At 46.4% G+C, this 12,249-nt stretch overlaps 1 protein-coding gene across 3 annotated transcripts in view; it reads right to left on the minus strand.

Annotated features, from left to right (window-relative positions):
• Positions 1–362: 362 nt before the first annotated feature.
• ckap5 (cytoskeleton associated protein 5) overlaps positions 363–12,249 on the minus strand; it is a 43,335-nt gene continuing 31,448 nt past the window's right edge. For 2 of the 3 annotated variants that reach the window (XM_038300648.1, XM_038300646.1), the window contains 15 exons: positions 9,402–9,537; positions 8,928–9,121; positions 8,678–8,850; positions 7,689–7,712; positions 5,968–6,135; positions 5,766–5,886; positions 5,505–5,684; positions 5,246–5,433; positions 5,085–5,160; positions 4,828–5,016; positions 4,610–4,747; positions 3,365–3,448; positions 3,128–3,287; positions 2,923–3,044; positions 363–1,138 (listed from right to left, as the gene is read on the minus strand). In XM_038300648.1, coding sequence (XP_038156576.1) covers positions 878–1,138; positions 2,923–3,044; positions 3,128–3,287; positions 3,365–3,448; positions 4,610–4,747; positions 4,828–5,016; positions 5,085–5,160; positions 5,246–5,433; positions 5,505–5,684; positions 5,766–5,886; positions 5,968–6,135; positions 7,689–7,712; positions 8,678–8,850; positions 8,928–9,121; positions 9,402–9,537 — 2,214 coding nt within the window. In that variant the 3' untranslated portion in view covers positions 363–877. The remainder of the gene's footprint in view (positions 1,139–2,922; positions 3,045–3,127; positions 3,288–3,364; positions 3,449–4,609; positions 4,748–4,827; positions 5,017–5,084; positions 5,161–5,245; positions 5,434–5,504; positions 5,685–5,765; positions 5,887–5,967; positions 6,136–7,688; positions 7,713–8,677; positions 8,851–8,927; positions 9,122–9,401; positions 9,538–12,249) is intronic. The other variant, XM_038300647.1, reaches the window with a different exon arrangement.

Below are 12,249 nucleotides of genomic sequence, written 5' to 3' on the forward strand. Positions count from 1 at the left end.
AATAAAGTGGAGCAGAAAAGTTTAACATTTTAAAGTGATCCTTCTGTCGTTTTTAACCCATTCAGACCCTTTTTTTTTGGCTGCTGAAAACAAACTCCTGTTACCAATAACAACAAGAACGTCTCCAGCTGTGACACAAAAGGGAGTGATGGCCTAGTGGTTAGGGCATAGGGTGTGGAATCCTTAGGTTCTGACTACAAAACCCACTCCCACAGACTGCCACTCTTGCTCTTTGAGCAAGACCCGATTGCTCCCCAGCCACCACACGATGGCAGCCCACTGCTCCCCAAGAGGATGGGTTAAATGCAGAGGTAAATTTCTCCAATGTAAGAACAATAAAGTTAAATTAAAAACCATAAAAATGTTGTTAAAAAAAGATTTTATTTATGTTTTCCACAGTGGATTATACAATAACTCCAACAAAACATGACTGCAGTTCTGAATTAAATAGAAAAAGAGGGTCGTTTGAATGAACGAGTCCGGCTCACCGTGGACCGACACGAGGAGGACCAACTGCAGCTTCATTAAAACGAATTTATTTACACAAACATAAAAACAGCAACAGACATGCCATGCTCTTCAAGCCACAAAGATGGAGCGGGACGGCGAGCTGAGTGGGTCGGGACCGGCCGGTCTGCTCTGCCGTCACGCTGCTGAAAGAACAGGGTGTTAAGAGAACTCTACAAGTATCTACAGCCTGATTAACCTGCAGGGGGCGCTGTGGAGGACACTTAAATATTTACAGATGGTTAGAAACAGGAGCATCAGGTGTATTATACAGACACAGGAGGGTGGGGGCAGCTGTAATGGTTTCGTCTCACAGGCACAGTGGGCGGAGTCAGGCTGTGTGTGCGGAGGCCGCCGCCCATCCTTCGCCTCACTGCCTGTTGCTCTTGATGCGCTCCAGACGTTTCTTCAGGTCGTCCAGGTTGGCAGCCGGCGAGGCGGAGCGGGCGTGCGAGCGCGTCGGCGAGCCGGAGTGCGGGTTGTGCTCCTGCTGGTACAGCTCCCGGGACTCCTTCAGCTGAGACAGCTTGCTGTGGAGCATGTCTGTGGACGACGCCACGGACGGCTTGGAGGACAGCAGGGATGAGATGGCCGGCCGCTGCTGGGGCTCGTCCTCGCTCCCTCCGAGACCCTGGACCGACAGAGAGGAAACCCCGTAAAAAACAAACATGGGAGCCATTTCTGACCGTTTCATTCTGTTGGATTCATTTAGGATCAGTATCTGAAATAGAACGAGACAGGAGGACACCTGGAGACCACAGAGGAAGGACAGGGGGGAGGAAAGAAAGGACAGAAGGTCTGATGGATGGAAGGAAGGAAGGAGGGACTGAGGGAAGGACAGAGGGAGGGAGGGAAGGAAGGACAGAGGGAGGGACAGAAGGATAGAGGGAGGGACGGAGGGAAGGACAGAGGGAGGGACGGAGGGAAGGACAGAGGGAGGGACAGAAGGATAGAGGGAGGGACGGAGGGAAGGAAGGACAGAGGGAGGGAGAAGGACAGAGGGAGGGACGGAGGGAAGGACAGAGGGAGGGAGGGAAGGAAGGACAGAGGGAGGGAAGGAAGGATAGAGGGAGGGAGGGAAGGAAGGACAGAGGGAGGGACGGAGGGAAGGACAGAGGGAGGGACAGAAGGATAGAGGGAGGGACGGAGGGAAGGACAGAGGGAGGGAGGGAAGGAAGGACAGAGGGAGGGAAGGAAGGATAGAGGGAGGGAGGGAAGGAAGGACAGAGGGAGGGAAGGAAGGATAGAGGGAGGGAGGGAAGGAAGGACAGAGGGAGGGAGGGAAGGAAGGACAGAGGGAGGGACGGAGGGAAGGACAGAGGGAGGGAGGGAAGGAAGGACAGAGGGAGGGAGGGAAGGAAAGAGGGAGGGAAGGAAGGATAGAGGGAGGGAAGGGAGGATAGAGGGAGGGAGGGAAGGAAGGACAGAGGGAGGGAAGGAAGGATAGAGGGAGGGACGGAAGGAAGGACAGAGGGAGGGACAGAAGGACAGAGGGAGGGAGGGAAGGAAGGATGGAGGGAAGGACAGAGGGAGGGACGGAGGGAAGGACAGAGGGAGGGACGGAGGGAAGGACAGAGGGAGGGAGGGAAGGACAGAGGGAGGGACAGAAGGACAGAGGGAGGGAGGGAAGGACAGAGGGAGGGACAGAAGGACAGAGGGAGGGAGGGAAGGACAGAGGGAGGGACGGAGGGAAGGACAGAGGGAGGGATAGAAGGACAGAGGGAGGGACAGAAGGACAGAGGGAGGGACAGAAGGACAGAGGGAGGGAGGGAAGGAAGGATGGAGGGAGGGAAGGAAGGATGGAGGGAGGGACGGAGGGAAGGATAGAGGGAGGGACAGAAGGACAGAGGGAGGGAGGGAAGGACGGAGGGAGGGACGGAGGGAAGGATAGAGGGAGGGACAGCAGGACAGAGGGAGGGACGGAAGGACAGAGGGAGGGAGAGAAGGAAGGACAGAGGGAGGGACAGAAGGATAGAGGGAGGGACAGCAGGACAGAGGGAGGGAGAGAAGGAAGGACAGAGGGAGGGACAGAAGGATAGAGGGAGGGACAGCAGGACAGAGGGAGGGACAGCAGGACAGAGGGAGGGACGGAAGGACAGAGGGAGGGACGGAAGGACAGAGGGAGGGAGAGAAGGAAGGACGGAGGGAAGGACGGAGGGAGGGACGGACGGAAGGACAGAGGGAGGGAGAGAAGGAAGGACAGAGGGAGGGACAGAAGGACAGAGGGAGGGACGGAAGGACAGAGGGAGGGAGAGAAGGAAGGACAGAGGGAGGGACGGAAGGACAGAGGGTCAGAGACGGATGGATGGAGACCTTTGATGAGGGACAGAACCAGCAGAGATGAAAGGAAGGAGACAAAGGAAGCAGAAAGAAGTGGAAGCAGAGCCGTGCGGTTCTGCCGGTGGAGGAACCCACCCTGGACGTGTTCTCCAGGCCCTGTCTCTGTCGGAGGATCTTCAGCCTCTCATAGTAGACGGCGGGCTTCAGCTCCTCGTTGCTGCTGCTCAGGCTGGAGTCCACGCCGTGCTGAGGGATCACTGAAAGAAACCACGGCCCAGTTAGCGCCCTCTCCTGGCTGACCCGAACAAGGCCCTGGGGCCCAACATGACCAACAGCAGACCTGCTGCGCTCTGGATCCGAGGTTTTCCTTCTCTCTCGGACTCGATGACCCGGAGGCCCCTCTCCACGTAGCTTTGGAAGAACTGCGACGTGTTCCTCAGGAAAGGCTCCAGATCTGCATCCGAGTACTTCTGCTTGTACTCGTAGAGCTCCGTCAGACCCTGAGGAAGAAAGGAGGCGCGTGTTAAACGGACTGAAGATTTTACCAAAGCAGAACCAGAACCAGACGTCAGCCGACCTCTTTAGTGTTCTCCTTGGAGCCGATCTTCTTAAAGATCTCAGACAGGATGTCGCTGACCTTCGCCTTGGACATGCGCTCATCCTATAACAGCAGATTAGATGGAGATCAGATTAAATTCTTCCATCGCAGCGTTGGTGAATGTGATCAGATGACATGGTAACGATGCAGACACCCAGGAGGATGCTCGCTCATTCACTCCGCCGCTCAAAGTTAAGGCAGGACACTCCGCTCAAAATCCGCTCTGCGCTCTCCTTAATTTTCCTGCTGCGCCGAAATTGCTCTGTTAACTGGCTGTTAAATTATCGCACTGTTTCCCAGCTGTGAACATAACACCTCGCTCCATTTATGTTGCCCCCGTTTCCTATTTAATTAGTAATTTATTTTACTAGACTTCATTAAAAAAGGCATCCCAAGGCATTTGCATCCCATTGCAAATGAGATATTAGCTATAAGCCATGCATGTGATCCATTTTCAAAAACCAGCTCTTACCACAACGATCACTTTATGTAAACCCACTCTATATTAAGAATAGTTAGTGCATGTTTTTTATGACATTTTATCCCACTTTTTAAAATCACACTTAAATCATAAATGTCATTTTACAAATTTTATAATCCAACATTTTTAATTGACGCGAGCAAATAATTCAGTTCATTTTGTGATTAAAAAACAGAACAAAAACGTTGAATCTAGTCAAACAAAGAAAACATCTATACATATCAAAAGCATGACATACCCCATCTAGTAATGATACATCTGCGTCTCTGTTCATTGGAAAACTAGAAGTTTTACAGATTACATTTATTATTTCTAGTAACGCAATAGTTTCCCATTTTATTTTCTATAAACCAGTTTAATAATGTGGGAAAAACATTTATTCAGTCATTATCTTAACTGAGGAGACAAATTGTTAAATATAATAAAAACTTTTTTTAAATTAATATCGTAAAACAGCTCCTCATATTCTGAAAATAATTGATATTAGAGAAAACTGGAAGCTTATTAATCAGTTATTTTGATAACTTTCATCTCTACTAAAAATTTTTTTATGTTTTTGCTAAACTGATCACAGATCCCAATACCTTAAAAAAAAAAAAAAAAAAAAAACTTTTAAAGGTATTTATTCGTTTAAAAATAAAAACCCTTTTTGCTAATCTGGCCTAAAAACCCCAAATAAAAAGCAAACCAGGTCTGATCGTTCCGATCTGAACCTTCGCTGCGGGTCGAGGGGCGTGGCTCACCATGCCGTGGGCCGTCTTCTCATTGCCGCGGTCGCTCTTCGTTCCAGACAGGTTCCCCGTGTGTTTGACAGTTCGTCTCAAGTGGGCCTCCAACTCTGACTCGTTCCGGTTTTCTATCATGGACAGATGGTCCAGAATCTGCCCACAAACACGGAGAGGAATGAGAAACCCTCTGTTCCCTCACCGAACATTATCTGACACCTAAACCTCCAGGTTACCTTGGCCCCAGTGAGCTTGCAAAGCGTGTGACAGAGGGTCTTCAGGGTCCGGTGTGGAACATCCGTCTTCAGCTGCTTCAGCTTCTCTTTGGGGAAAACCTTCATGAAGTTGTGGACGTCCAGCAGGATCCGGTCCAGGTTGAGGCTGTTGATGGTCTCTGGGAGGAAGCGGATCATCCTCCACAGACACTGAGGGGACAGAGAGGGTTAGAGAGGAGCGGCAGGGTCAGCGGCGGAGCGGCGGCTCCAGAACTCACCTTCATCACCAGTTCAGACACCTTTGGAGACCCGGCTGTTGAAACCAAGGTATCCTGAAGCAGAACCAGCAGAGCGCTGCAGGACAGAAAGAACGGATCAGCCTTGGACCACCAGGGGGAGCCCCACCCCCACTGCGGCACCTAGGACTGACTCCACCCACCTGAACATGTTGTTCTGATCGGAATGCTCCAGAACCCGGATCACCAGCAGGTTGACGGAGCGGATGACCTGTTCCCCGTCCTCCACGTCCTCCACTCTGCTGTCCAGAATCAGCGTGATCAGGCTGTGCATCAGGTCCTTCAGGACGCCCATGGATGCCTCCCTGGCCAGCGTCTCCATGGAGAACAGCTGCCAGAGGAGAAATGTGTTAAAACCTGCTGGCAGGCTGCGTGTCGCTGGCGTGCCGCTTGCGTACTCACAGAAAGCATGTTTCCCATGATGCAGCTGTACAGCTTGATGAGGTCCCTCTTGTCCAGCCGGTCGTCTGCCAGGTGCGTGCTGTTGATGAGCCTCAGCTGCATGATGGTGGCGATGAGCAGCTGGTCGATGTGTCCCGACATGACGTCCGCCTTGTCCTCCTGACGCAGAACCTCGTCGATCTAAGGAGACGGAGGACAGCCGACCGTTTAGACAGGAAGTTTTTAATTTTTCTTTCCATTTAGTGGAGGAAGCTGTGGCACCTGAGCCAGCGCCTGGATGCTGGTACTTATGTCCCCGCTCGCCACCTGAGAGATGACGAAGTTAATGGTGGAGGCGGTGCTGCTGTGGAGGTCATCAAAGTGCGGTGACACAGAGCGCATCCTTTGAGAAAGGAAACCAACAGGAAGGTCAAACCAGGGAACGTTTCCTTCCAAAGAACCCAGCAGAACCGGGTGGACTCACTTTGGCTCCGGGATCACCAGCGGCTCCAGCAGCTCGTCCAGCTTGTGTTGGACCAGGTCCGGCAGCTCGCACACGTTGCTCTGGTCCTGCTCGATCATGTCCAGGTCCAACTGGAACTCCTTGGGGATGGAGGGGTGGTCGTTGTGCTGGGCGTTCTGACGGGACTGGCTGGATGGGCGACGAACAGAAACCCAGTTAGTTCTGTTCTGCAACGATCAGCACCGGTTCTGCTCCAGTTCAGACTTCCACATTTCAGAGCTTCTCAGCTCTGACGTCACTGGTTTTTAAAGTGCTGATGAAGAATAATTAAAAACAGTCACCGTGACGACGGCTCACCGTCTGCGTCTCTGTTCCCCTGAGGTGAAACCCTACATTAACGTGGCCCTGACAGCTTTAAGGTCCGTCTGAACTGGAGCCGATCGGCACTGATCTCAGAGGCCAACATGGTGGACTCCAAACAGAGTTAATGTGCCACAGAACACAGAGGAAGCATAAACATGGCGAGCAGAGAAGAGCTTCCTGTTCCGTCTACCTCGTTAAAACCAGCAGAAAACCAAAATAAGCCTTAAAAAGAGGCGATTGGCAGCTCCATAACTTACAGATGGATCAGAACAAAGATCCTACTAAAAATAAGCCTCACCATTAGCTTGTTACCTAAGATATGCTAGCTTATGAATGCTAACGGTGGAGGTTCAATGGATCACGAGAGGGGGGTGACCGTTAGGGGAGCTGCTGCTACTAAAACAAATTCAAACATCAGATTTCATTTCCAGACTTCAGCCTTAAGTTTCTAAACAAAAAACATGAATATAATAAATAATTAGGAAACCTAAAGGAGGGAAATCTGATGCAGCTGCAGTTTAGAGCAGTTAGCTGAAGTTTTAGCAATGGTCCTTTAAAACCTTCCGGATAATTTAAGCACCAACTAAAAAGTATCAGCTTTTAGAGTCAGTCCACTCGATGGAGAACGGCTTCATTTAAGATACTATTAATAAGTCATCAAGAATTATTTTATCAAATAAAAATTCCCAATATATATATATACAAATTATATATAAGTAGCTTTGCTACATATGTGTTTCACATTTGATAATGAAATAAAGCTGCCAGTAAAAATTAGATATTTCATATAAAGCTATTAAGAAAGGGATTTCCTTTTGAATTAAACTGATCTGCACTGCAGGAAAGAGGAGAACGACCATAAAGATCTAATAAAGACCTTCCTCTGACCCTCTAATCCAGAAGCGACTCAATGAACGCCTCCCATCGTCAGGAACGCAGCTGAGAGCTTCACATTAGAAGAAACCTAACACCTTAAAGCCATGTAGGAAAAATATGTCTTTGAAAAGCAACGCAGCAAAACTTTCCTCATGCGACATTTTGATCAAATCTTCATCTCATTTGATAGGAACCCAAACAAAATGGTTTTCAAGTAGCCTCTAAAAACTGGATCAGCTGATCATAAAAACCAGCAGCAGTTCTGACCCGCCTGATGCTTCGGAACGACTGCTCAGATTCAGGGTTTCACAAACACTAACGGGCGACTGAGGAAGAGGAGCGATGGAAATGAATGCTCAGCTTCTGAATGTTAGTCTGATGCTCCACCTGCAGCAGCACTAAAACTCCAAGCCAGCAGCAGTTTTGTTAGAGTCATGGATGATGAGGATTAGGATGAAGTCAGGAGCGACGACATAATAAAGAGGAGGAGGAGTTGTACTCACATCCTATATGTGCGATACATTATTCTGCTCCGGAAAGGAAGGCAGGCAGAGCAGATCACACAGGAAGAAAGATGAAGGGTTAAGAGACAAACAACCAGAGCAACCCAGCATGCGATGGCAGAGAAACTAGGAGGACAGATTAGTTCAAAGACGGATAAAAAGACGAGGCTGGAGGAAGAACGGTCAGCATGCTGCTGATAAACAGCTGAAAAATGGAGTTTCACACACAAAGATGTAAACAGGCATCAAGGAGCGCAGAGAGACGAAAAAACAAAACAAAAAAACCCTTTGTTATTAAATAAATAAATTAATTAACACACTGACGACAAGTTGACGACTCCAGGATCTAATATAAGGGATGGAGGTGATGTTTTAAATCAAAATCTACGGTCAGATTCTCAGGACATTTTGGTAAAATAAAAACAAAACTAAGAAAACAGACAAAGCCTGAAGAACGTTTTATAACAATCTGTGTGAAGTTAACGATAAACACCAATAACTGGACGTCTACTGGCCCTAAAACCATTTCAACCATCTAAATTCAAATCAACTTCATTGAATTGTTTTAGTTCATCTAAGGTGATTTGTAAAGGAGCTGGAGCTAAAGATTTGTTGAAGTTAGAGAACCTTTACCTCACATGCCTGAGGAGCCGTTTCCTGTGCCGACCTCCTGAAAGCAGCGTTAGCATCACACGTAGCAGCGCTAACACTAGCGACACGATGCATTTCACCCTGCCTTCAATAAAACCTTGCTCCATCATTGAACTAGCTAGCTTGCTAACTACTTCCTGTTTATTACAGCCAAGCGTTACCTAAACATCTGACAATGTTCTGCTTTGCATCGCCTGGTTCAACTGCGGTTTCCTTTTTTTGTTATTCGTTTCAGTGTTTGTGAACAGAAAGTTGGACTAAGATCAGATTCATAATTTTTTTCACTCTTTCACATCACGTCACATCTTACTGATTTCCAGTGATCAGCAGGGACCTACTTGAGCTTTCCGGGGTCTTCCTGCGTTGGCTTACGGAGGAAGGTGGCGTTGGGGTTTGTTGGGTGTTCCCTCTGCGTCTTCTCGGGGGCGCTCTGCTTAGCCGGAGCCGCAGCCGTCTTCTTTGCCGACCGTTTGATCCTCTCCTCCAGCATGCTCATGTCTTTCTCTGATAACTGCAAAATAAACATAAAAATCAGTCCTGGGTCGACGCTGTGGACTGGAGCTGCGGATTGGAATGGTTTTCTCCTACGTTTCCAATCAGTTTGTAGACTTGGTCCCCGCAGACGTTGTAGACTGCCACCACCGTGTTCAGGGCGGCGTTCCGGACCGAAGTGTCCCTGTCTCCGATGTGCACAGCGATTTCCTTTAAGCACTTGGCTGGAGTCGGCTGGCACACGTTCATCCCGTAGCCCTCGATTAGACAGCCCAACTCCTCCAAACACTCTGAGGAGCAAACAAGACCAAACATGAAGCAGGGAGCAACAACTCATCAGATAAAAAGGTTATTTTTCACATCAGGCCTAAAACAGCCCTTCAGGATGTCTCCATAAAAATCTAGACGCCCCGGGAAGACTCAATGAGGCTCAAAAATTACAACCCCATCAATGGCAATCAACAACAGCCGGCCTAAATGCCAACAGTCAGTCCAAACATGAACAGTCTAGTGACTACAATCAGATTGGTCGTTTTCCACGGCTGAGATCTGATGCCGTTTCAGACCCACCTGCTCTCTGCTTGGAGTTCTTGGACTTGGTTCCTTCCATGAGGAAAGGGAAGAGCTTGGAGGCTGGATAAACTTTGCACAGCATGGTGAAGATGGCCCGGACGTCTTTACGGACCACATCTTTCGATTCTCCCACCTTAAAAAAAATGAAATTTAAAAAACAAGTTGAGCTTCTCACTCTAAATGACAAGGTGAGCAGGAAATGCAAACAGATTCCAGAAAGAATTAAATGTTGGACATTATGGTCCAGGTTAACTTTCTATTCCAAGTTAAATTGTATCCATCTGGACGGAGTCTGAGGGCAACAGATGCTCTCTGGACACGAGGGACTTCACCCACAAAGCTGAATATCAAGAGATTGAAGAAAACACGTCACATTTTTTAAACCACACTTTTTAAAAATATCCTCCATATTGAAATCGACCGTGTTTTTAAGGCTACTAACGATTATTATGAGTCTGGCTGATCCCTGATCTGTTTTCTTGAGCTGATGTTGCTTTTTCTTCCTCCTTTTTCATAATGAATAATAAATGACATTGCTGACAAATGTTACACGTGTCTCAGTTTAAAGAAAATCTAAACATTTAATAAAAAGGATCCACCACTGGTTGAATGCATTGGCCTAAATATGTTTTAATTTTCCTATCAACTTAAAAATTGCTGTTTGTGATACGTGAAAAGTCTAAATTACACATGTGCGTGCCAGCTGACCTGATTGCCTTTACCACTCCTGGCGTGGTGATTTTTTTTCCCCCTTTAGCCCCCCTTCTGTTGTGAAATGATTTTTTAAAACTATTTGACTCAAATCTGCACGGAATTAGATGCATATTTGTGAGTGACATGAACACATGGAAAGCAAATTATTATCCAGCAATTCACTTTAATACAAAATAACAAACTTTGCTGTTTAAAATAAGTATCTATCTAGTCGATAAACATAAGCCTGTCCTGCTTAACTTCAAACTGTAAAAACAACTATAAAGCAAACAACAGCAAACTTGTAAACGCATTTGTCCAAGGTGCTCAACCAATGGGATGAGGGGATTCTGGATAATTACATATATTTTGTCAGCTGATTGGTCACAATGTAGGACAGGGCCCGGGAAAAAGTTTTACTTAAGTTTTGTATCTAACGTGCCCTTGTTTTTCATTTGCCATTAGCTTCTTACTGACTAATTTTTTTACTTTCGTAGTAATACGGGACAAAGTGCGTTCATTTTCCACTAAATATGGGACAGGTCCTTCCATTTCTAAATACAAAACGATTCCGTTTTTCAAGGTACAGTTGGCAACCCTAGTTGGAACAAACAAATATAATCGGTATGTGATCTACTGTTAGCTACATTAGCTTGGGCTAACACCGTTAGCTTAAGCTAACCTGAAATCAAAATCAGTGACAGAACGATGGGTTACAACTGAAAGATGCTTCACTAATGAATCTGAAAAAAATGTTTTGATCCAGATGCTAAAGGCTAACTGCTAACAGCCTCAGAAGAAACTGGAGCTCTTTGCAGCGTTGCTCTCTATCTGGGTTAGCATCTCCTAGCAGCAGCCAAACAAATAGCAGCTTCTTCAGCCAGTTCTCCCCTCTTCATCCATTTGGTCCTTATCTTCATATTTTTGTGATTCTACATCATCAGTTTCAACGTGGTCTGGTTGAAACTGAAAAGGCTTAAATTTACCCAGTGCCATTTTGGCTGTACGGAGCTAAGGCTACTGGATCTAGCATATGTCATTTACCTTAATGCCTTTCAGCATAGATGGCGATGTCTACATGACAATACTTTATTCACATTAATAAAACTGAACAGCCAACTGTTTTTTTACTAGATTGTTTTACATCAAATATATATACCCATCTCATATTTTTTTTTTTAAACAAATCATGACTCCTTTAACAAATCAAATAGAAATATTAAGCATAAATAAAAGGGAGCAAGTGGATGAAGCAGCAATGCATGAAGTATTCAGTGCCCCTGAACTTTGACCTTTTGCCACATTTCAGGTTTCAAACAAAGATATAAAATTAAATATTTTTTGGGACACAATCATGAAGTGGAATAAAATTTATTGGACATTTCATACTCTTAAGAAATAAAAAAAACTGAAAATTGGGTGTGCTAAATTATTCACCTCCCTTGAGTTCATACTTGTAGCTTTACATTTTGCTGTGATGACAGCTGCAGGTCTCTTGGGGTTTGTCTCTATTAGTTCTGCATGTAGAGACTGACATTTTTGCCCATGCTTCCTGCAAAACAGCTGGAGCTCAGTGAGGTTGGATGCAGAGTGTTTGAACAGCAGTTTTCACTTCATTCCAAAGATTCTGGATTGGATTCAGGTCTGGACTTTGACTAGGCCATTCTAACACCTGGATCTGTTTATTTGTGAACCACTTCATTGTAGATGTTCATTGATGTTTTGGATTATGGAAGACAAATCTCTGTCCCAGTATCAGTCCTTTTGCAGACTCCAACAGGTTTTCTTCCAGAAGAGTCCTTCCATTTCAATATTATCACCTGTATATTGCTCCTTGGGATGTTTAAAGCTTGGGAAAACTTTTTCCATCCAAATCCAGCTTTAAACTTCTCTACATCATCACAACATCAGTGATGCAGGTCAACAATGGATCATTCAGAGATCCTCAATGAATTTCTGGAGTTTGCTGCTCTGAATTAAAGAAGCCTATTCATTTAGCACACCCCACGCTTCATTTTTTTTCCCCCTCTCCACAACATGATTGGGTTCCACTGGTTGTTGATTCTTTACAAAAGAATATATACAATTTTATATCTTTTAGTTTGAAGCCTAAAATGTGGTAGAGTTCAAGGGGGTTGAATACTTTATCAAG

The sequence above is a fragment of the Cyprinodon tularosa genome, unplaced genomic scaffold (genome assembly GCF_016077235.1).
Source record: "Cyprinodon tularosa strain WSP-4 unplaced genomic scaffold, ASM1607723v1 ctg452, whole genome shotgun sequence".
Taxonomy (NCBI): domain Eukaryota; kingdom Metazoa; phylum Chordata; class Actinopteri; order Cyprinodontiformes; family Cyprinodontidae; genus Cyprinodon; species Cyprinodon tularosa.